The 25781-nt window shown below is 42.6% G+C and overlaps 2 protein-coding genes across 2 annotated transcripts in view; both read right to left on the reverse strand.

Annotated features, from left to right (window-relative positions):
* Positions 1 to 12075: 12075 nt before the first annotated feature.
* Positions 12076 to 25781, reverse strand: part of RPL26L1 (ribosomal protein L26 like 1) — a 51099-nt gene continuing 37393 nt past the window's right edge. The window contains 1 exon segment of the mRNA XM_049648694.1: positions 12076 to 12569. The gene's annotated coding sequence lies outside the window, so the exon portion shown is untranslated.
* Positions 12076 to 25781, reverse strand: part of ATP6V0E1 (ATPase H+ transporting V0 subunit e1) — a 32422-nt gene continuing 18716 nt past the window's right edge. Inside the window, exons 3-4 of the mRNA XM_049648696.1 lie at positions 20608 to 20737; positions 12076 to 12569 (exon numbers count right to left, since the gene is read on the reverse strand). Coding sequence (XP_049504653.1) covers positions 20644 to 20737 — 94 coding nt within the window. The 3' untranslated portion in view covers positions 12076 to 12569; positions 20608 to 20643. The remainder of the gene's footprint in view (positions 12570 to 20607; positions 20738 to 25781) is intronic.

The following is a 25781-nucleotide window of genomic DNA, read 5'->3' on the forward strand; positions in this document are numbered from 1 at the left end:
CCTGACGGGTTCCCGGAAATCGCGTGACTCGCCCCCCTCACGTGGGCCGCGGCGAGGAGGAGGAGGGAGGCGGGGGCCCGCCGGCCTCGGGCCAATCGCGAGACGTTCTGCAGCCGGGCCAATCAGGAGCTCGGCCCGGCAGGGCACCCCTGTCACATGACGCCGGAGGGGCGGATTGCCGGGAAAAACCAGGAAGAGGGGGCGGAGCGGGGGCTTGGCGCCTGCCACTGCTGCGTGGGCGTGGGCCGACTTTGATACCCAGCCACACTCACGTTTGTAGGGGAGGTTCATTTACAATGACTTTCCCATCCAGCGTTTTATCTGATCTCACAGCTACACGGTGAGGCCTGAATATACGTATACTCGTTTATATTTATGTTTATGCCAATTTGCATTTACATTCGAAATTCAGTGAAACTTGAAGGGGGCTCCGGGACCATAGGGGCATAAGCTTAGGAGAGGAATTGTATCGACTGTTTTAGGTATGTCCTCCACATCTGAACCTCTTAATTTGCTGAGACTGACCTTGCCTTTAGTCTTTCGTTCATTCAACTAATATTTATTGTGTACGTAAACCCCAGACACTGGGATCAACTATATTGCGTGCACATTTGAGAGAGAATACCTGTACACGACTGTACAAACAGGATGCTAACTAGAAGCGCCTACACAAACCTTCATAACACATGTGCCTGAGGTTTTCTTGTGCTCCCTAATCCTGTTGATAACAATAGCGACCTGAACGTGTACTGTGTGGTGGGCTCATCATCTCATTTAGTTCACCCTACAGGGACGCGCAATGGTAATATACACATTTTTGCAGAGCGGGAAATTAGGGCTCAGTGGGATTACTTGCTCAAGGTCAGGCAGCTAGTAAATGAACCAGCTGGGTCCGGAACCCAGATCTGTTACCATAGCCTGTGCTTCCAGACTCCTCTTTATACTTCTTAAGGGCACAGAATTTATCTTCTGAGCACAGAACAGAAATATAACTTTAGTAGCCATGGAGAAAGGAGGATAGGAGAACAGAAATGCTTGGCCAGATTCCCTCAGGCTGCCATATTTCTCTTAGGAATAATTGCCTTAGAAAATGTGGCTCCTCTTTGCACAGACCTAGGAAAGAAGTATAATGTCAATGTCAAAACCACGGACTTTGTAATTGAAAGACTTCTAAAGATCATAAACTTCAAGAGGGCAGGGACTAGCCCGGTTGTTTTACTCTACCTTTCATGACATAGACAGTCATTAAATACTTGTTGAATAACATGCTGGATTTGAATCCCTGCCTCTACCATATGTGAACCAGCACATTGTTTAACTTCTGTGAGCTTCCTCTGTAAGTACCTCATGGGGTTGTGAGAAGTGAGTGGAAAAATTCAGGAGGTACTTACCACAGTGCTTCGCATATGGTGAACAGTTAATGAATGGTAGTATTATCAGATTGTTTCAAAGACATCATTTAGAAGATGTACTGTAAACTAAATAGCAAGTAAGGGTAACTCTAGACTTTAGCAGTTTAACAGCCACTAAAATAATACCTTTGTAAACAATATTAATAGGTGGGCATACGTAGATACCTAAGGGGAAAGTAAATCTCACCTCTGTATCCTTCAAAATACTTTAGGGTCTCAATGCCCAGTGAAGAAATAAGTCTTTTCCCTACTGCACAGGAAGTAGCAGGATTGTAATTATTTTTTTTAAGTCTAACATACCACATTCTAATTTTCCATATCAACTGGAGTTTAAAATTGAAGCATCAATAGAAAAACTGGCTTGGGAAATTTGGGCCAGTTTCCTCTCACTTGTTCACATTTTGATTCATGTATTAAATCTCCATGGAACACATCACAGACTATCCTTTCACGTGATACTATGTTTGGAAAAACTCCAGCTGATGGTTAGCTCTTCCATTGTTCCACTGCCCTTTTGACACATCATTTTCACACTTCTGCTGGGCAACAGTTCGCTGGGATCAAGGAGCAGCCTGATTCTTCTAGCACGGGGCTCTGCCATTGAAGGGGTTCACTAGTGAGTTACATTGGATTCCCGACTTTGCATCTTCCCTTGTCTTGGAAAGGACAGTTTTGACTGACAGAGACATCACGGTTTGTTAATGACCATATCTTGCTCTGAAGTGAATGAAATCACTGACTGCTAATTGATTTGTGTTTCTCTGGGTTTTATCCTGCCAGATTGTGCCACAATCAAAATGGGCAGGAAGTTGGGACTCTGGAATAGCATTGGCTTGAGGCTCAGGAGCCTCTTGTTCTAGCCACAAAGTAGAAGCCAACTGCCATCACCACTTCTCAAGTGCTTAACCTCGCTTCTGCAGAATCATTTACATAACCTTAGTCAAAAAAAAAATATATATATATATATATTTTTTTTACACAAACATGACACAATGGGGGACACAATGCAATACTTAGAGGACTCCGCTGAACTCTTAAAAATAAATTATTTATTTTTTGATTAGGTAACATATACACAGCACAAAATTCAAAAGGTACAAAAAGGTATTCAGTGAATAGTAAATCTTTCCCCTACCCCTGTTCCCTGGCCATTCGTTTTCCCCTCTTAGAAGCAAGCACAAATGCCCATGCTCTGTGTAACCTACTAGCGATATTTTTTTTTGGATATGCTGACATTTCACCCACTTTAAACCTTAATGTATTTGAAACATTGTTCTTGGACCCAAGACTTCAATTTGAGCCCACTTACTATAGGATCCAAGGTGAGGGGCTGGACCTCTCTGGGTTCCGATTTTCTCCTGAAAATAATTAAAATAATTTAAATGGTTGCCACGGGTCCTAGCTTGACTTACGACCTAAAGTTTGCAATTCTTCATTCGAGCACGGACTGAGCCCTGCCTGCTGATTATGTACATATTTAAATGAGTGTTATCCTTTTGAGTCTAAGTATTTTCTTTCCAGGCCCCTGTGGACCTGTATGATACCTGAAGATTTCACAGCTTCAGAAGTGCGATTGATTAACTCAAAGCTGGAAGATCTCCAGGAAAAGCTGTGTCCTTCTCGCACTTTTAAAAACTGATTTTATTCCTGAGGACACTGGAGCATTGCTGAGGGTGAATCTAAAAAATACTAATTGATGGTTGGCAATCGGCACCCGTCCCTCCTTTACTTCTCCTAAAAAACATTCTTTGGGGGAAGAAGAGTTCAGTTCTTCCCCTGGCCTAAACCTCTCAGTAGGATGCAGTATTCTTTATGTGACAGCTCTGAGCTTTGGTTTCTTCTCCCAGAAAGCCCCCAATTCTGTGCCAAGGCTCTTCTCCACTCTATCTGTTACTTCTTTACCCTGATTCCTCACTCCCCATATGGAGAACCAGGCCTACCATGGGATAGGAGCTTAATAACCCCTTATGGTCCAAATCCTATTTATCCTCCGTGGCTCAAGATCCCACATCTTTTAAGTCTGTTTCTACCTTATCTACTACTGCCCTCATTAATACCCTTTCCTCTACCACCCAAATGAGCACTTAATGTACTTATTGCTTTGTACTATTCCTATCATGTGTTATTATGTCCTCAATTAAATCGAGGCGCATACATTTGCAGCAATTTGTGGATGGAACTGGAGGGTATTATGCTAAGTGAAATAAATCAGTCAGAGAAAGATAGATATCATATGTTTTCATTCCTATGTGGATCATGAGAAACCTAACAGAAGACCATGGGGGAAGGGAAGGGGAAAAAAATAGTTACAACAGAGAGGGAGGGAGGCAAACCATAGGAGACTCTTAAATACAGAGAACAAACTGAGGGTGGATGGGGGTGGGGGAGAGGGGAAAGTGGGCGATGAGCATTGAGGAGGGCACTTGTTGGGATGAGCACTGGGTGTTGTATGTAAGCCAATTTGACAATAACTTATATTTAAAAACATAAGTTAAAAAAAATAAACCAAGTGGCATAAACACTAATATGTCCTTGAATTAGGGAGAATGCAAAGCACGTCACTAGACAGCATAGTCAATCAAGCCTGTGCTTAGTGGTGAGTAGGGGAAGAGAAGAGAGAGAAATAAAATGACAAGTTGAGCGTCTCATGTGTGCGTGAAGACACAGTCCTCGTCCTGGAGGAACCCAGAACCTGAAGGAGACTGACATGAAAAGCTTCCAATAACAACAACAGAGTTTATAACAGGGGAGGCCGCGGTGCAGGGGTTAACAACAAGATACCTATGTGTTTCAGGGCCACTTTCTTGCTAACGTATTGGGGCAAGGCACAAACTAAGCTGACTGTTCCTTGATTTCTGGCATAACTTCCCTCAGGTTGATTTTGAAAATCAAATGCAGAACCTGATGCATAATGGTGCTCCACAGTGTTGGCTCTCCCCTCCTCCACCTTCTAGGGAGGAATGTGACCAGAAGCTTCTTAGAAGAGAAGCAGCAGCAAAGGGAAAGTAGCCTGGCAAGAGAAGGCAGCCAGCAACTCAGACTGTTTGGTGATCCCGTTATCTTCCAAGGCGGCATTCCTGTCAAAATTGTTTTGTCTGTTCCACTAAGACTGAAAACTTCTAGGACAACTAGCAGTTCCTGTGGGATTTTGTTTGTTGCTTTGGTTTGGTTTTTTTGTCAGCACTGAGCTGAACATACATTGTTAGTATCAGCAACTCTAACTGATAGCAAACCAGGAAGCCAGAGAGTGAGAACAATCTAGCATTTGTTGTAGGAAAGATTCCCAAAGGACAGGTACAACAAGACATTCTTCTTGGTGAGGCCCGAAGTAGGCCGATAAAAACAGCAAGTGGAGGAACAGATTGATAAGCAGCAGGAACCAAGACCTGTAACTCTGATAATAGATTGCTGAGCTACGGATGGAAGTGTGCTCCGAAAGCCTCAATCCAGTGTAAAACTATGAAGCTGGATTTCCACATCCAGGAAGTGAACAGTCCAGAGAGGTTGCTAGAAGACAGAAATAAATAAGAATAAAAAGTTCAGAGAACTATGGGTGAAGTGTGGGGGGGGGGGGGTCCTGTGTATCCCAGGTTTTTTTGTTTTCCCTGCAAATTCGCAATGTCATAAATTTCCCTGGTGTGACAGCAACACCAGGGAAGGTACCACCAGTGTTTTCACCCTGGCCTCACAGGGTCCAGCCCGGGAGTGAAATGTGTAAAAGAAATGGGTGGCACCCTCTACACCTGTTCTTACACACCAGTCGCAGCAAGACATAAAGCACGTTAACAAACCTGAATGCCAACTGCAGGTACTAGCCTGTTAGGAGGGGAAGTACCAGGGGGAAGATGCATGCCTTGGCCCCCATACCTCAGTGCCCACCTAGGCCCCTGCAGGGTGCCTGCCTTTCCATATAGACCCTGAGGACATCTTAGCAACCTGGTCAGCCCACCCATCGTCACTCAGGCTAAAGCCAGGATCATGGCTGCAGGAGTCCTGATGACCTGGCCACAGCTCTTCCCTGGTGCCCCTATAACCAGTCAGCTCGACATGAGGGGGCTTCTTGCCCACTATCCAAGCATCTCTTCCCAGCATGGCAAAACAAGGGAGTCACCTTTGGGAAACCTGGGAGTCGAGGTGGAGACTGAAGTGAGATTAGGACAAAGTAGGGGGCAGTTTTCCTCTCCTTCTAAAAAAGGAAGTAATAACAGTAAGCGGCCCCTGTAAACACCACGGGAGAAAAGAGGACCAGATTGGCGGTCTTTTCTCCCGCCTGGGGGTTGGGGGACACAGAGGAGTTGAGACTATTAGAAAGGGGAGAGATGTGCAATACTGCTCTTTGCCCTGTCCTGCCCCAGTTACAGTCTGGTGAAGGGTAAAGTCCTTAGGGCCTGGCACACAGTAGGCACCAGGGAAGGATCAGCTATTGTTGGTATTATTTTCTTAAGTAAACTCTTTGCCCAACATGGGGCTCAAACCCATAACCCTGAGATCAAGAGTCATATGCTCCACCAACTGGGCCAGCCAGGTGCCCCTACTGTTGATAGTACCTAGTAATAGTGGTTCTGAACTTTTCCAGAGGTCTCATGAAAGCCATATATGTGCTCCCTGGAAAAACACAGACAAGTGTACATGCACCTAATTTTGCGAATTTCAGGTGGTAGCCTCTGGGTGAAACTGGCTAAGTCACGTAACCGCAGTATCCCCAACTGTAAAATAGGAATATGTCCCACTTACTCATAGGATAAGGTATGTGAGGAAGCTGGAGGGGAGGGCGGTGCTGACTGCTGTCCAAGCCAAGGCGGCATTTACCATGGGTGCCCTTTAGATTCCTCTTCTTTCTCTGCCCACCACTTAAGAGAGGATGCTCCTAGCCTCCAGCCCAGACTGCGTCTCTGCTCGCTCTACATGCTCTTCCTGGCCCTCGTAGCCACACTCACAGGTTCAGTTATCTCCATGCTGGTGCCCCACACCCCCACCTACAGCCCGGGTTTCCTGCTCAACTTCCAGAGCCACATAACAATTGCCCACTGGGTATCTGCACGTGCATACCTCTGGTGCCGGCAAATTCCATCTGTCTACAACTAAACTCCTCACTGCCCTCATCTCAGTGAAAGGTTCCAATGTCCACCCAGCGGGGAACCTGGACTCCTTCCTGTCCCTTAATTACCCCCACCCCTAACATCCAATCAGTCACCCACCTGCATATGCTAGTAAATATGCGCTAGCCCCCAAAACACTACTTCTCTGACTCCATTTCATTCCTATTACCATAACCCAGGATGCTTCTCTCTCGCAGACTCTTGAAACAGCGGCATCAGTCGTTGGCCTAGCTCTTAATCATCCTTTGAGTTTACCCTTAAAGGTCACTTCCTTCAAGAAGCCTCCCGCTACCAGTGTTTCTAGTGCTCTTACCCAGCAACCAGTCCGTCCTAAGGCACAGGACCTGGCTACCTCGGGCTCCACCCACCAGGGACACCCAGTGCCAGTTGTCACCCTGCTGAATTCTAAGCTCCAGGAGCCCAGGGGGAGTCTCCTGCTTCCCACTGTTCTGAGCAGCTAACATCGGGACAAAGAACAGGAGCTGGAAAATACCTGTTGAGTGTTGCTGAGAAGCTTTTGTGGCTTGCACAGTCACACTTAGCTTCTCAACTCCGGCTTCCTCAAATACATCGCCTACTTTTACAAAACATCTGCTCTGCTTGTTCTGTTTTGGAGTGGCAACCCACAGTGTAGTACCACACTTTGGACAGTGTAAAGAAACTATGGAAACCATGTCAGAATCCTGACTGGATTCACGTGGGTAGCAGTATTAGTCGTTGAGCATCCTCAGCCACTAGAATACTCCCGTTTTACGGCTGGCCGGGGTGGGGGTGGGGGGGTGGTGGTGGTGGTGGTGGTGGTGGTGGTGGTGAGTATTGGGGGGGAAAATGGGCCAACACATTTCAAAAGGAGGAGGTTTTAACTGAAGCAGTGACACAGCCTGAATAAAAGACTTGCTTGGAGCACTTGGGAGGGAAAGAACAGTGGGGCTTATTCTAACGCATGTGGGACCCCAGAACATTAATACCCCAGGCTTCTACTTTTCTATGTGGGCAGAATCGAAATCAATGCTCCCCTTTCATTTCACCATGCTGTCACTGTGAACACCTATACAAAAGGAGGCCAGAATTTTATAAGCTGAATGCTCTGTACTTTGTCCGGCACAATGGAAACAGTTAATCAGAATTGCTGTGTGAACTTGCTGATTTTTATTGATTCAGAATAGCTTCAGTGTTTTAATAGAGCTAGTTGACTTCATTTCCCCTGACCCTGAATTGCTCTCAAAGAAAAAAAAAAAGTGGGTGTGTTATATAATGTTTGAAGGAAGTACTAACACTATTTTGACAATGGTCCCCTCCAAAATGCCTTCCCTCTTACCCCCGATTATGAAGTAATACCATGCTCTTTTTGGAAAATATACAAAGCCATAAAAGAAATAATCATTATCAACATTTTGGTCTGTTTCTCACCAGGCTTTTTGCTATGTACAGAAGTTAAAAATCCTTTTTCTCTTAATATTCTATTATCTTTTGTTATTAAAATAATTGTTATTGTTTTTTACTCAAGTATTACCTTTTCATAGGAGAACATGCTAAAAAGGAAAAAGAAAATTTTAATCACTTGTGATTCCCATCCAGAAGCAATGCTAGTAGTTTTCTCTTTTCAATCTCATTTCTAGGCATATGTTCCAGAAAAAAAGAAATTAATTCCATCCATTCAACTGTTGAGAAGAAGTTGAAATAAAGGGGCAAGAAAAAAAAATACATAACTTTTGCCTAAGAGCCCATCTTCATTTTAAACACATTTGTTCTCTAGGGGCACCTGGGTGGCTCAGTCAGTTAAGCGGCTGATTTCGGCTCAGGTCATGATCTCATGGTTCATGGGTTCGAGCCCCACATCAGGCTCTGTGCTGACCGCTCAGAGCCTGGAACCTGCTTCGGATTCTGTGTGTCTCTCTCTCTGCCCCTCCCCTGCTGGCGTGCTGTCTCTCTCTCTCTCTCTCTCTCTCTCTCTCTCTCTCTCAAAAATGAATAAAACGTTAAAAAAAAAACATTTGTTCTCTGAACAGGAGGGAGCAAGGATAGGGTGGTGAACCCATTCTAAAATGCCTAAATATGTATTTTAAGATATAATTTAAATATAGTTAATAAAAGAGCAATTGACTCTTCAAATTTTTGGAAAAGGAAATCCAGGGTCAAATCTCCCATGAGTCCAAGCACTGTTGTTAAAAAACTGCCCAGAAGAAATGCACAAAATGGTGCTATATCTGAAGCAATGTCAAAATAACATATGATAAAATTTTGTTGGGTCAGTAATAAGGATATAGACATCATTCTATGTTGAAAGAAAACAAGGAAAACATTGTTAAAAGCAACCAGTGCCCCTCAGATTACATCTTCAAATCATGCTGGAAATACTCCTGTCCTGGCAGAAGGGCTCATAGAACTCGCATAGAATCTGGAAGGGCAAGAAGGATGTGGTCCAGACACTTACGCTATGATGGTTTCTAAGAGATCTATCTCCCTGCTGAGAGCTCACGCCTGGAGCCTGGAGCATGCCTTTTCTTTTTCTATGACCCAAGCACAAATGACTAATCAAAAGGTAAACCAAATGTAGAAGAAAACATCAGTTGGCTGCCCCTCTGGGGCTTATCTTAATAGGAAAGTCATCAGGGGGTCCCAGCGGTTTTGTCGTTTCTTTGCAAAATACACTTTGTGTATTATTAAAATTTACAAATCATCTTCACCACCACCATCTCATTTGGTAATAACTTGGATAGCAGAAAGGGCAGGTATTGCCCCATTCTGTAGAAGAAAAAATTGAGGCTCATAAATTAAATGATTTGTGCAAAGTTAATCCAGCTTGCAAGTGATGCAGTAAGATTGCAAACCTGGGGCCTCACCTAGTCTAATGATCATACCAGGAGTCCACACTGTGTTCACCTGGACAGGCTTTGTAGAAGGACATTTCCAATATCCTCTTAAAGGGCTGGATGGAGCTCCTTCTAAGCAGGGGTCGCGGCAATCACCGGAACAAGTGAACTGCCAAGCGGAATGTGATTCGCGGCCATCCATCCATCTCAGACAATGGGCCATGCTGTAACAAAATGGGTCAGTTACTAGGAATGAGGGGAGGAGAAAACATGTATCTGAGTTTATATACTGGTTAATATTAATATTCTCAACACTTTCATAAACAAGGAAACAGGCTCAAGAGTTAAGTGACTTCCTGGGCAAAGGGAACTCGACAAGTTTCCCTCCCAGAATCTGAGCTGATTCCCTCATTTCAGCAATACCAATAAAGCTATGAGGTGACAGAGTGACAGTACCTGGCCTTTAGGGGCTTGCGATTATCTAGGAAGTCTTTGGTCTCTAATTTGGCTAGGAAAGGAGGTCCTTTCCTCTTCTTCGTTTAAAAAAAAAATTTTTTTTAATGTTTATATTTGAGAGAGCGAGCGCGCGCAAGTGGGAGAGAGGCAGAGAGAGACACACAGAATCTGAAGCAGGCTCCAGGCTCTGAGCTGTCAGTACAGAGCCCAACGTGGCGCTCAAACCCACGAACCGTGAGATCATGACCTGAGCGGAAGTCAGACGCTCAACCAACTGAGCCGCCCAGGCGCCCCTACTCCTGTCTTCTTCCATAGGCTTTATGCTGAGGCCATTAGGGCCTCACTAGCAGTAAGTCCCAGTAGGGTTTGGAGAACCCTTCCAGGTTCAGGCCTGAACTATTACCTCATTAGGGCCTCTTCCTTCCCTAGAAGGCTTACTGAGCAGAATGCTCCCTTCTGGGGGACAATCAAAACCTCCCTGGCACAGAACCAGGCCCTTCAGGGCTCTCATCCTTGTGTTTCACACTGTTACTAGTGCAGCCAACATACTAATCTTCCTGACTCGTGTCTGTAGGAATTGGATCCCAGCAAGTGGCAAGCAAGCCCTAGTGCAAATAGCAATGTCATCCAGTTGGTTTCTCAATGTCTAATTGAGAGCAAATGGCAAGTAAAAAAAATGCATCAGTACAAAGTAACAGAACAAGGCAGAAATCAGGGACTTGGATCAGCCAGGGTCATGACCTCTGCCTTAAACTAGGCCATTACATTGGAAATGTGTCAAAACATGATCATGAATGCTGCTCTCCATCACTGCTGCAAGCACGCCATAGCTAAGGTCTGCTGTCCCAAAACTATGTAGGCTCCCTATTGGCTAATGCAGCATGCTGAACTCAAGCCACGTGAAAGCAGCACTCAAAGAAGTGCCACTACACTAGAGACATCACAAGGCTCAGCTTCAAAACCGTGGTGGTTTGCAAGAAAGCAGTGCAGGGTGGCAGTGGGAAGGTTTTAGACGGACTCCCCAGCCCCCAGGGATAATGGGGTGCAGAGCCTGGCGAGAAGAATCTGGGTGGAGAGCTGCAATGAATGGAGTCACGCTTCCCCCACGGCTAGGGCTCAAAGACTGTGGCATCCTTTTATGTGGCCACCGTAATCACCTGCATTGCCTTCTTAAATGACAGATATTAAGGGTCAAGTGAACTGCTCTAATGGGAGACAGCCTGGCAGAAGTCTTCCCTTCTACTCGAAGCTCAAAGTTGGCTCCAACTCTGGGAGAGTCAGGGTAGCAAGTGAAAAGGGCTTTCAAATGGAAATTACAAAACCAGGGATCCTACTCCCTGGTCTGCCTCTGAGCAGCTACATTTAACTAGGCAAGCGATTCTCCCTGTCTGGGTGCAGATTGCTTATCTATAAAACGATGGGGTTAGCTAGCATTTGTTACCATGGTCCCCTCCAATGTCAGATCTTCAGGGTTTTATGGATTCCATGAAATTGGCTACCCTTTTGCTGGAAATGTAAAGTATGAAGTTGCCTCTCAGGAAAATCTGAAGTTCAAAAAGTAAAGAATGGAAACAAAGAAATGAAAGCAGGACGGTCATTTCAACTCGAAACTCTTTTGTCCTAAGAACGGCAAAGCAATGAGTTCAGATAGTCGGGGAGGAATAGAAAAGCACAAACTGCAAAACAGGAAATCCATTCTTGGCTTGGCTGGTTGTCAAAAAGCCATGCACTGGTGAAAATTTAGATCCATTTAAAATTTTAATTTCTTAAAACTAATAAAGTCCCCAAATTAGTGAATTATTCAGATGCCTGCTACCAAAACACAGAAATACTGTCCTATACCAGGCTTTTTAATCTGCCTCGATTTCTCCAGTGCTATTTCTGGGGGTGTGATGATACAAGGAGCTGCTGTGATACAAGGAACCTTCAATTTGCTCACCATCATGACCACTTTTTTATGGACCATGCTCAGACATGGCCTTGCATTACAGTTCTATGTATACTGACCTTATCTCTCCAAATTGTGTATCAGCTCTTGACCTTGCAGGGACCTCAATTTCCACACCTTTGATTCCTCCAGTGCCTTGCTTGGCTACAGTAAGCGCTGAAATGATTACTAACGATTCAGGAAAGTACTCACCAGTATCTTCAGGTATGTCAAACCACATGACCAGGTTTACACTTCCAACCTAGTTTGAACTACAACATCAGTTTTTTTTTGTTTTTTTTTTAAAGGCATCATATCTAAAGATAGAAAAGCTTCCAAAAATGAACTTAACAAACACCGAAACCAGATTTCCACAGAAAGCAGAAAAATAATTTATTCCAATAGATGGCAGAAATAAGAAAGTTGTCCTGAAAATATACTTTGGTGTAATTCTGTTAGCACAGATATTCCGTCTGAACGTGCTCTCCTACGGACTGCCCCACTTGACTCTACCGGTCTCGCGACAGTTTTTAAACACTTCGCAGATTCCCATGTTGTGACCAGGCAGGAGTGGTCTCCAAATGCACAGGCTCCAAGGAGAGAGCAGCACGTTTCTCAGAAGTACAGCGCCTCCTATCTCAGAAGAGTGCATAGACATTTTACAGAGCCAGCACAGTTTGGGTTAAGTAGGCACATAATTCATCAAAATGTAAAAAAAGGTGACAGGAGAAAATACTGCATTGTAGAAGGAGATATTCAAACGTGGTGTGAATGTTTAAGGCAGCTGATGGCCAACACAGGCGAGTCAGAGGTGTTCTGGGTTTGGAGTTGATTTTGCATCTAGAGGAATTCTCTTCGTGACCTGCAAAACAAAGCCGTTCTAGTAACTAATCCTTAACCCATCCTCAAGTGGGCAAATGGCTAATAACATCAATAAAAGTCAATCAGGCCAATAATTTAAAATATATAGGTGCTCAGTAAATACTTGAATAAAAAGTTAGCTCAAATAATGTCCCGGTTTGGACAGGTTTCGTAGAGCTGTGACAAGAGGTCCGATTACCAAGGACATTGCTGAACTGAGGGTCGTTAAGTAACAGTTGGACTGTGTCACAGAAAGCAGGAAGTTGACTCAGACCAATCCTACTGGCATCTAATGGGTTCACTTCAAGAATCTGTATTTGCCCTTCCCCTCCTACAGCAAGGAAGCACGGTTCCCACAGCCATGGCAAGCTTTTCTCTTATGTCAGACTCCTAAAGAGCTAGCTCCTTGGTACTCGAGGTTGCTCCTAGTTTGCTCCCCATTCTTACAGGTATAGGTGACAAATGAGATTTCTTTTTCTGGAAGCTTAAAGCTGTAATATCACCTTTGCAGAGCTAGCAAACATTTAAAATATGTATCTTCACACATCAAACTGGTAACAGTGGTCACGTCCACTCCCTTAATATAGCTTATTTTATTTATTTTTGAGAGAGAAAGAGTGTGTGTGGCGAAGGGCAGAGGGGGAGAGAGAATCCCAAGCAGGCTCCATGCCAAGCGAGGAGCCCAACTTGGGGCTTAATCCCACTACGGTGAGATCATGACCTGAACCGAAATCTAAGAGTTCGATGCTTAACCGATGGAGCCACCCAGGCACCCCCATAAAGCTTATTTTAAAAGACTATAAAAATAAGGGTGCCTGGTGGCTCAGTCTGTTGAGCGTCTGACTTCGGCTCAGGTCATGATCTCGTGGTTTGTGAGTTCGAGCCCCGTGAGCTCGAGCCCTGCATCGGGGTCTGTGCTGACAGCTCAGAGCCTGGAACCTGCTTCGGATTCTGTGTCTCCTCCTCTCTCTGCCCCTCTCCTGCTCATGCTCTGTCTCTCTATCAAAAATAAATAAACATTAAAAAAAAGACTATAAAAATAAAGCCACATATGTGGCTTTCAAAATTAAAAACTAAAGAGAATAGAAAAATTAAGTAAATAGTGGCTTTCAAAGGCAATTTCCACACAAGGCCTGAGTTGGCAGATAAGAAAACAAGCTGGTTATGACACAGAATTTCCCAGAATGTTGAGGGTTAAGTGCAGGGGGGCAAAGGGCTAGTTAAACTGAGAAGAGACACGGTTTGTGGCAGGCACGTCTGACAAGACTGAAGGTCAAGTAGTACGTAGGAGATCCGATGGGTCCTTAAGTTTTTCCAGATCAGTGGGCACAAGCAGGAGAATCCACAGAGCAGTGCGGTAAAATGATAGGTTTCCCAGGGTCCACAATGCCCAGTAGCAGATACAAGACGGCCGCTAAGTCTTACTGGTGCAAGCTGGGGCAGTCCAACCACCCTCCGCATGGGAAGTACCAGACTGCTCGACCCACTAAGGCAGGCCACTGCAAACAAAATACATTCAACTCGAGATATAATCAGAGGACTGTTTTTATAATGTACTAGGAAAATAACCACATCAGGCCAGGGAGGGGCAACTACGAGAGCTACTGGTTTCTTGTGCCTCACTGCCTCATAAAACCTTTAATCTAATGATCATTTCCTCTTCTCCTCCTTAGGCCACCGGAACAACCTGTCTGCACAGACCTGTGTTCCACGCAGATGAGAAATTTTACTTGAGAATACCGAAGCAGTGAATGCAGATGTTTCGTGTGTTAGTTTTTTATGAAGCATACAGGTTAGACCTCCTCATCGTTTAGGCCTTTTTGGACAAACGAACAATAACAAAAGTAAAAAGTAAGTCTTCATCTTTAGAAAACCACACTGAAACAGGGGCTAATTTTCACTTAGGCTCAATGATACTAGCTTGAGATAAATGTGAGTGGGCATTATATTAAATGGCATGGACTTGTGGTTTGATTTGGGGGTGAATTAAAGAAGCACATACTCTAATTGTCTCTCTGACATGAAACCGCCATTGGGGGTGGGTGGGGAGGACCTCAACCAAAGGGTCCACATTCTCATTCTGTAAAAGAAGGGAATGACTAAGGCTACTTTCAGATAAAACTGACAGTGAAGACAACATAAAAATATTAAGGCCTGAACCAGGAAATCTTTTCAGAGGAGGATGAGTGTGTGTGAGTGAGTGTGTGTGTGTGTGTGTGTGTGTGTGTGTGTGTGTGTCAAAGAATAGGTTTTATTTTTATCTGTTTTTTCATTTTATTTTTATTTTTTTAATCTTTACTTACTTTTGAGAGAGAGAGACAGAGTGCGAGTGGGGGACGAACAGAGAGGGAGACACAGAATCCGAAGCAGGCTCCAGGCTCCGAGCTGTCAGCACAGGGCCCGACGCGGGGCTCAAACTCATGAACCATGAGATCATGACCTGAGCCGAAGTCGGACGCTTAACTGACTGAGCCACCCAGGCGCCCCTCTGTTTTTCATTTTCGATAAATTCACACAACAATTCCTTTTTTACGATTATGTGCAAGATATGTGTTTATTGCAGAGTAACTACAAGAGATATTTAAGCAAATGAAAAGTATGTGTATTTAACGAGTCAAGGCAATGTACCAAATGAAAAGCTAAATACATTTACGGAGAAATGAAATCACTTTGAGACCAAGTGGCCAGAAAAGCTGGACACTCAAAGAGAAAACATCACAAAGAATTGAGAGAATGGGTGAACGGAGGGCAGAAAGAATGTCTGCAGAGTATGTGCTTACTAATCTGCATCCTAAATTAATGAATGTCATAGGGTAGTAAGAGACAGGAAAAGCTAAGTGAAGTTAATTAGACCAAGAACACGGAAATGGCAGGGCTGGAACCAATAGGTCACGGAGGAAAGTAGCGAATAAGTAGGCTGCAAAAGTGGTCTGAGGGCAACTGGCAAGGCCTTGACGGCCAAGTGAGGAAGCTGGACATGATCTGCAGGTTAGTCATTCTTATCTTTTGTGGCTCATAGGACCTTTGGTGACCCTGACAAAAGCTGTGCTTACAACATGTTACAGAGGCAGGTACTCACTAACCTCAGAGATTTAAAGTTTAAAAAAAAACCCTACAGTAGCCTACGGAGAACTACTGAAAGCTTCTGAGGCAAGCAGTGATCTCTTTCCGGGAGAGCTGCATCAGGAAGACAAACAGGGTGGAGTTTTGTAGATACTGTGACTACAGAGCAGGGAGACCTGAGGAAGAGCCACTGTAATAACTTGGAGTCACATTGATCTGGGTCAGAAATTAGGGTGCCCAAAGGAGAAACGGGAAACAAAAACAGACACAAGAGCCATTAACAGGATCAAATGGATTCGAGGAAAAGGAGAAAGGAGTGATTAGAGAAAGAAGTGAGTGAACAGGTTCTGACTCTAAGTGACGGGGAGATCTATGACATCAGGAATTGAAACAGAGACATGACAGTTTGAGTGGCAGCAGCAAATCCGGTCAGAGAGAGCCGAGTAAAAGATAACATTTTCAAAAAAAAAATTGTAATGTTTATTTATTTTTGAGACAGATAGACAAACAGCATGAGCAGGGGAGGGGCAAAGTGAGAGGGAGACACAGAATCCGAAGCAGGCTCCAGGCTCTGAACTGTCAGCACAGAGCCTGACATGAGGTTCAAACTCATGAGTGGTGAGACCATGACCTGAGCCAAAGTTGGACACTTAACCAACTTAGCTGCCCAGACGCCCCTAAAAGATACACTTTTTAACCACAAAACACCTTGCACTGTTTAACTTTTCACAAACATGGCTTACTTTCAACCTCTCAACAAGTCACAAACTTCTTTAGAGCCCACAGCCTTCCCTGAAATCCCCACTCAGTACCAGGCACCTCATGAGCACTCAAATATTTTTGGAATGCATAGAAAAACAGCTCCCCCTGGGGCATAGGCCTAATTACCAATATACTTTATTCCTCTCCTGTCCAGACTCTGTAAAAAAAAAAAAAAAAAAAAAAAAACAAAAACAAGGTTTGCCCTTTAGGACTACAGTAAGCCATATAAGTTCATCTAAAATGTTACAATGCTGTGGTAAACTAACTTGTAGGACACTGGGGCCGGGCCAAATCCACTCCAGCAAGATTCCACACTAGCATCGCACCCCCAGGGCAATAGGAAAATGGGCCATGACAAAAACAGCAATCTTGATGTGACAGTTCCAGAAGCATCTTAGGAATCTAAGAAAGGCAGACAAGGTTGGCAGGGGAAAGAGAGGGAGTGAGCACCGTTCTTAGAAGTACTGGGCAAGATTTCCAGCCAATAAACATAATGTGCTATAACTCAGCCTATCATCACCACATGAGAGAAAATCGTGGCAATTAAAATGACTAAAGTAGCAAAAGATCAGCTAGGTGTTTAACTGTGCTGTTGAAATCAAATCAGTTCCATCTATATAAAATTATCCTAAAGATTTCATGGCTGTTCCTCATTTTTCTCTGCTGCATACCATGTCTGGTTTACACCTCCTACTTTCCAAATCTGGCCTCTAATCATGTACAAAATCAAACATTTTTCCTTACCAGATGAAGACAGGCCTAAATCTGGTTCTGCACTCCTTTATCATCCCACTGTTGTGTAAAAGTACAAAGTTCAAAAGGGAATTTAGCTCCATCTTTTGATTTACCACAAAGAAAAATGAAGTCTTGTCACAAGAGTTCTATTTGCTCTGTTAGGCAGAGATTAGATCTCTTCATGTGATAATTCCAAAGGCCTACAGTTATTGTACTACCATAGTCATGACCTCAAATGCAGAACAAATGTGAAGACATTCCTAATTAGAGTTTGTCTGGCTCTGCCCTCCTGCTTCCTGGTGTTTGCTTGTAAAGGAACCACCTTTAATACAAGTTTTAAGCAGCCCTGGTTTGTGCTATGGACCAGAGTGCAGACAGAAGGTATTTGTCAGTCAGGTTAACTTGAGATTGAAAATGAACAAATGAGGGACGCCTGAGTGGCTCACTCAGTTGAGCATCTGACTCTTGGTTTTGGCTCAGGTCATGATCTCACAGTTCGTGGGTCTGAGCCCCACATGGGGCTCTGCAGCTGGCAGCATTGAGCCTGCTTGGGATTCTCTCTCTTTCTCTCCCTCTCTCTCTCTATGCCCCTCTCCTGCTCAAGCTGTCTCTGTCTCTCTCAAAATAAATAAATGTAAAAAAAAAATTTTTTTTTTTTAAAGAAAATGGACAAATGAAACCTCAGATCTACACCCAGTGTTCTTCAGGTCCAAAGGGCCCTTTTTCATTACACAGGAAGGAAATGAGGCTCAGAGAAGTTAAGTGAAAGGCAATGCTGGAAGGATTGGAATGCTGGATAAAAAAAAAATATATATAATATATCATATATATATCATATATATATATATATGATATATCAAAACCCCTTTGGGCAAAGACAGAACTCTAAGGAAAAAGAAAAAAAAGAAAAAGCTGACTACTTAACTTATCTCGATCGGCAAAAATCCAAGCTGTGAGGAAACAAGCACTCTCCTACATTGTTAGTGGAAATGTAAAAATGGTATAATCCCTATAGAAGGGAGTGTAGTAATAGCTAGAAAAAGCATACACCTTTAACCCAGAGATCTACTTTTCATGGAATCTAACCCAAAGATTTCCAGCAAAAATAGAAAATAAAATGTCATATGTATAGGATGATACTGTGCCTCTATCAATAACAGCAAAGACTAGAAACAATCTAAAAGTACACCAATGGCTATAAAAAGAATTGAAGAAGATCTCTATACACCGATAGGAGCGGTCTCTAAAATACATTGTTCAGTGAAAAAAAGCAAAGTACAGAATAGTATATGCAATATGATATCTTTTCTGTAATAGCTGTGTGGGGGGATATACACACATATACATATTTATGTGTATGTATTTGCTTATATACATGTTACGTATATACATATATATACCTGTATGTATGTATTTGCTTATCTTGGCAAAATGAAACACTGGAAAGACAGACATCTCTGAATGTATCTTGTTTATAATTCTGACTGTGAAAATATGTTTACATATTCAAAAATAGTAGCAAATAAAAATATTACTATGAATTGAACACAAAATAAAACAACTTAATCTGATTATGTATCACATTGATAATGATGAGAGAAAATAATTATTTCAAGTGACCTCAGAAAACAACATCTTTTCTTTATTTGTTCTAAGGACAAATAAAGCAGCAAAGAAATCCTAAATTGCATTCAATAAACTTACAGTTAGTAGTTATCTGGTGTTATCTGGAAATCATTATGTATTGCAGGATAATGAAAGTAAGTTACTGCCTGTAGGAGGCAAGATTTTCAGCATGTATGAGTGATACTCAAGTATAAAACCAAAGAAGTCAAAACCATGTAATGTTAAATTTTAATTAGAAATATTAACATAAACTCATGATTTTTTTTCTTCTCAGAAGAATGTAATTCCTGGCTCTGTCCACTGTAAAGGCTTAGAAGCAACATCCCAGCAGAAATGGATGTACCTAGCAATCAGATCTTTTCTTTTTTTAAAATTTACTTTGAGAGAGACAGAGAGAGGGTGAGCGGGGGAGGGGCCGAGAGACAGCCCCCGAGAGAGGGGGAGAAACCAAGCAAGTTTCAAGTGGTCAGTGGGCAGAGCCCAACATGGGGCCGAACCCACAAAACCGTGAGATCATGACCTGAGCCGAAACCAAGAGTCAAGACATTTAACCGACTGAGCCACCCAGGAGCCCTTTAGATCTTGGTTTTTAAATACCATTCCCACTGAAAGGAATGAAGGCCAGCTGGGCTTGAGGACTGACTAGTGAACCAGGTATCCTTTCAGTAGGAAACAGCTGATTCCAAGTCTGGGACAGGAAACACACAAGAGGGGTCTGGGACATCTTGATGTTGCCAGTAAGTGAGGAAACTACCAAAGACTAATAATAAAAGGACACAGAAGCCAGTTTACACAGGCTCTAGTAGGCCAAAGAAAGAGCAACTGACTACGAAAATGGTAATAAATGTAACTGATTAAAACTCAAAAGGGAAGAAAAGACAACCTCACTGGATACCCTGGAAGTAACTTGGACACCCAATATCTCACTCTGAAAATTAAAATAATTAAATACAGACACTGCTCTTCCTGTATGTTCTATATTTCAAGGTTACTAAATAACCTTAGAATGAGGGTTAAGTTCATCTTGGTAGAGACGTTTTATCTAATCAAATGTAGAAGTAATAATGGAACTAGAAAATCACCATTTTGCATTTTCTACCGAAACGTTTACTTCAGGCTAAGATTATGACAATCAACGGGTAAAACCCCCAGATAAAAGGCTGGCAGAGAACTTTACAATTGGAGGGACCAGGCTGTCATTACTTGAATTCACCGATCATCATAGCATTACTAAAGACAGGAGAGTCAGACACTCTGTGTCTCTTGCTAGGGCTTCATAGTACCACATAAGCAGTACCCTTGCCAAAAAAGCTGAGCCAGATCTAGGCAAGCACTGAGTGCTAACTTCCATTTATCGAAATAATCAAGAAAGAGGAACAAACTTAATGACAGGTTTCCTGACTCTGGGCCAGTGAATAAATCTTTCCACTATACTACTCCTTATGTCTCTGAGCCTGTGAACCAAATAAAAGCTACAATTTTCATTCCAGTTTTCCAAAAGCACCTGTCTCTCTCTATCCAAAGCATTCAGAAATGCTCTTAATTTAAAATCTGCCAGCAACTCTTAAGAATCCTGCAATATCAAGTATAAATAATAGCGCTCCTGTGTCTGAAAGACTGCATGCAAACTTTATTTAAATGGCTGGGTAACAGCAGAATTGAAAAGAATCTCATGAATAAATCCTCTGGTAAGGTGAATGGCCTAAGTTCCAAATTCTGTCCTTCAGATGTTTGCTTTCGGCAGCCTGCCCTTGCCAAGTGTTAAAATGGCTGTCGTTTTCTGAGGAAAAGCCAAGGCAACCTCTAGCTGCCTGATGGACAACACTGATGTGAAAGGTTCAGGGCATAGTCACCTCAATGACTGAGTGCTGGAGAATAGGTCTTCCTCCTCAAGGCCAATGATACTTGAGGTACCAGATGGTTTCATTTTTCAACTGTGGTCCGAAGAGAGGGTTGAGCTGGGCCAGAATTGCAATCAGCCAACTAAAAGAATAATGGGGGAGGAAAAAACAACAGAAAGTGGTGAACTCATGTGGGAACAGGACCATCTTCAATTAGGATGGAACGAGTGCTTTAGTCAAATTTAGCAGTGAGGTTTCACCATAGTCTGCTCTGTCTTTTCTTCTCTCATTACCTTAATTCCAAGTATCCAAGATTTCCTGCATTCATAGGAAACCTTTAACCCAGAGTATTTTTACCTAATCTCAATTTAGCATCATCACAACTTCCAGGCTCAGGAAGAATGGGTGTTACTTTATCCATTCTCCAAATGCTAAGACCCACACTGATATGACACACCCATTTTTACTGGCACAGCCAAGGTTAAATTTCAGCCCCCCATCTTCCAATTAGACTGTAACACTTGAGCTCCCCTTCTCTAATCACCATCACCACTAAAATATGTAACACGTCTTTTGGGCCCCAGTGGAGCTGAACCAAATGGGAATTTAATTCCCCCGGCTTACTTGAGAATCTAAGCAACAAGGCATTCCTCTGTACTATATGGACTAATTATGGAGGAAGTACAGTGATGCTACATCACCTCAGGGTTAGAAGCGAAAAAATAGCACCTAAATTGTCTTTAAACTTTTGTTCTACTGCTCCCAAAATTCTGAATAAATGGTTTTGTGTCTGATAGAGGAATACACATAATCCAGCAAAGTTTCAGAATCACTGAGCTAAGACTAAAGCAAAAACAACAAGAAAGATAATACACAAATGTCTGGCCGTTCAAACCATTCCATGTTTTACTTAGTGAACAAATATTTAATGAGCACCTACTAGGTTCCAGGCCCCACGGATACAGAGGAGAAAATGGAATGTCACCACCCTCACGAAGCTTACCTAATATAATATCAGGAAGGAAAGAAAGTGGGACGAAGGAATAGGGAATGATGGAGGTAGTGAGGGAAGACCTCTCCAAGGAGGTAACATTTGAGCAGAATACACATTGCCTTTCATTCCTATTTAATATATATGAAGTGATTGGAGACTCTCATTTTACGGGGCAAGGGTATGGTGAACAAGCCCAGCCTCCATGGACTGATCTGGCAGAGTGGATTTTAGTAACATGATCTGACGCAGCGATCCTCTCTGCATGGAATAGAAGGAACCGCTTTGCAAGGAAAAGGAGAGTTATTGCTGCAGGAGTCTCTTTCTAAAATTTTAGCACTTTAAATTCCCCTATTATAAGAGGGGAACCAGCCAAACCCAACCGGACTGTCAGCTGGTTGCACCTTTTTTCTTCCACTTGCTGTCGTTTTTAGAACTCTGCCAGCCAACGGCTCAAAAAGCCGATTCTGATCACCAGCGACTAGACTGCCACAGAATCTGCCAGCACCACACCAGAAGCTTGCACCTACGGAAACAAACATACCTGCCCGCCCTCCTACCCTGCCCCACCCCATGTAAGGTGGTTTTGTGACAGGAAACATGATACTTGAGGAAATGGGGCCAAAATAGATACCCTAAGCTGACTCACTTTATAAACAAAAAGTTAATTCAGGTGAGATTCTCTGATCTGTCCTTAAAACGAGAGTGTTAAACACAAAAAAATGCCAAGACTTGTAGCTGAGATCGCATCTATCTGACACTGTGAAAAAAAAAAGGAAGAAGACAGCACAAGCAGACACACTGAAGAGCTCTGTGCCTGCAGTGAACACTAATTGGTGCAGAGCTAAGAGTCATGGAAAATTCCACAGACCCAGGACTTCCCCAATCCCAGCAGGCAAGAGAGGCTGACCGTAAAAACAGTCGTTCATCCTTTCGTAAGAGACTGAAATAACTGGCCAGTGCTTACAAGTACTAGATAAAAAAAAAATGCTAGAACCTATGCTAGTCTGTCTCCTTTCTTCATCAAAAACATATAGAATGAAATGAAAGCACCATCTCCCAGCACTTTGTATGATGTCGTATAGCTGTGCCTCTCGATCCTGGCCGCACATTATAATCATCCAGGGAGCTTTAAAAGATACTGACGCTATACTTCACACATAATCTTTCTTTTAATTCTCCCACGATACAGTTAAGGAAACTGAGGCAGAGAGAGGCTAACTGGTTTGCCTAGGGTCACAAATCTAATTAGGTGGTAGCAGCTCCTGAACCCAGAAATCAGGTTAGACTAATGTTCCTAACTACGTTTTGTAGGTAACTACAAGAGTTATCTCTGGAAATCTATTTTAACAGATAACATTTCAGAAGGCATCTACTTAACTAAATTTAATCTGTCTGGAGTTAAGGAAACAAAGAATCCATCTGCCGATTATTGATGAAGTCTATCACAAAAGCTTTTGTTACCTGAGGTAAAGCAGAAATATCTCAAGTCAAAAACAAAGTCCACTTTGCCTGCTCAGATCAGGATTCAGAAACTTTTTAAAATCTAATCTTACATACTATTCTTAATGTTTCAAATCCAGCAAAACATCTTATTACAAAAACAAAACAAAACAAAAAAACACCAAACACACAAAAAAAGAAAGAAAACAAACCAAAAAAAACCCCCAACAAACCACAGTTCAAGAAAATTCCTTGGGAAAAAGCCCAGGTCAGTTCACTTGAAATTTCATGGAGGAATTTTCCCCCCTCCAACCAGCTGAGCTCTGTGCCTGCCCTTCTGACTACCGCCTGACTTAAAATTTCCCTTTAAAGCTGATAAACACGTTGGAAAACTGGAAGAGAAAAAAATCCACTCTGAATTGATGGAAGTGGGTGGAGGAAGAGATCATATTCCAATGAATCTATCACTTCATGTGTCCAAGAAAAGAGAACTAAGTGTACCCTTCACATTTGCCCAAACTGTTCCACATGTCTCCATAACCTGAAGGCCAGCCTAATAACTTAACTAACCATCTGAAATTATCCAAACTACTGAGGCAGCTATGGTGTGGTAACATATTTCAGAGAACCGCAGGGCTGGAATGGCCCAGAGGTCAAGTCCATGTTCCTCATTTTAATGATGAAGAAACTAAGTGCCAGGGAGCTCAATACCACACTGAATCAGTGACAGAGTTGGAAGAGGAACCCACACCTCCTGAGTCCCACTCTACCAGACTGCTTCCATAGCTTATTAAGGACAAAACAAACCAAGCAGTCCAGGAGCTCCCAACTAATTCCACAACCAGTTACCAAGACCATGCTCCATGTCAGGCTGTGAGGACACAAAGAGGAACTGGTTAAGGGGCTAACCCCCAAGGGGCTCATGAGCTTGTGAGACAAAACAAGGTTAGCAGTAGAGTGGGCTTTAAATAACATGCAGAGAATTTCATTCTACAAATACTCCCTGCTCACTTATCATAAGCTCAGGTCTTGGTTATTAGAATTCTCCAAGCACAAAATACACCCTCCGCACAGAAAAGACTATAGCCAGCTCTCTCAAATCTTGTTTGGTTTTTTTGTTCCACACTCAGATATGAGAACAGGGAACAAAAGGATGATTACTTCCCGGTGGCGCACAGATTAAGCGAATAACTGCTTGGCTTCCCTGTTGGAATGGGTAAGTCCAGCTAGGACTACTCTTCTGATCCACTGTCCCTCCAGTGAGAGCCATAATAGGAGTGACCTCTATTAGTGGCTTCATGAAGAAACAGCAGAGATGCAGGAGAGCGACCTGCCTTATCCCCACAGAGATGACCCCTGTCATATCCCCTCATCCCAATCAAATGACACAAATTCTTTCAAGGGCAGCAATGTTATTAGGCACTACTAGAAAATATGGCCTTCATCAATGAATGAATGGATGAATAGATAAAGAGATTGTAGCATATATATATATATAGATTATATATATTGGTTATTATTGGGTTATTATTCAGCCATAAAAAAAGAATGATGGGAATGCAAGCTGGTGTAGCCACTCTGGAAAAACAGTGTGGAGGTTCCTCAAAAAACTAAAAATAGGGGCGCCTGGGTGGCGCAGTCGGTTAGCGTCCGACTTCAGCCAGGTCACGATCTCGCGGTTCGTGAGTTCGAGCCCCGCGTCAGGCTCTGGGCTGATGGCTCGGAGCCTGGAGCCTGTTTCCGATTCTGTGTCTCCCTCTCTCTCTGCCCCTCCCCCGTTCATGCTCTGTCTCTCTCTGTCCCAAAAATAAAATAAAAAACGTTGAAAAAAAAAAAAAAAAAAAACTAAAAATAGAACTACCCTACGACCCAGCAATTGCACTACTAGGCATTTATCCACGGGATACAGGTGTCCTGTTTCGAAGGGACACATGCACCCCCATGTTTATAGCAGCACTCTCAACAATAGCCAAAGTATGGAAAGAGCCCAAATGTCCATCAAGAAATGAATAGATAAAGAAGATGTGGTATATATACACAATGGAGTATTACTTGGCAGTCAAAAAAGAATGAAATCTTGCCATTTGCAACTACGTGGATGGAACTGGAAGGTATTATGCTAAGTGAAATTAGTCAGAGAAAGACAAAATCATAGGACTTCACTCATATGAGGACTTTAAGAGACAAAACCGATGAACATAAGGGAAGGGAAACAAAAATAATATAAAAACAGGGAGGGGGACAAAACAGAAGAGACTCCTAAATATGGAGAACAAACTGAGGGTTACTGGAGGGGTTGTGGGAGGGGGATGGACTAAATGGGTAAGGGGCACTGAGGAATCTACTCCTGAAATCATTGTTGCACTATATGCCAATTAATTTCTATGTAAATTTTAAAAAATAAAAAATAAAATTAAATAAATAAATAAATAAAATCTTAAAAAAAGAGAGAGAAAAAAAAGAATGAGATCTTGTCAGTTGTGACAACATGAATGGAACTCAAGGGCATTACGCTAGGTAAAATAAGATAGAGGAAGTTAAATACTGTATGGCCTCTCTTATATGTGGAAAAATATATATAACATATATATATATTTATGATATGTAAATTTATTTATGATATGTAAATAAAACAAATTTTTATATAGGTATATATATATATATATACCTATATATATATATATGCCTATATATATATATATGCCTATATATATATATAGGTTTATATATATATAGGCATATATATATATAT

This window comes from Panthera uncia (genome assembly GCF_023721935.1).
Source record: "Panthera uncia isolate 11264 chromosome A1 unlocalized genomic scaffold, Puncia_PCG_1.0 HiC_scaffold_17, whole genome shotgun sequence".
In the NCBI taxonomy this organism is placed as follows: Eukaryota; Metazoa; Chordata; class Mammalia; order Carnivora; family Felidae; genus Panthera; species Panthera uncia.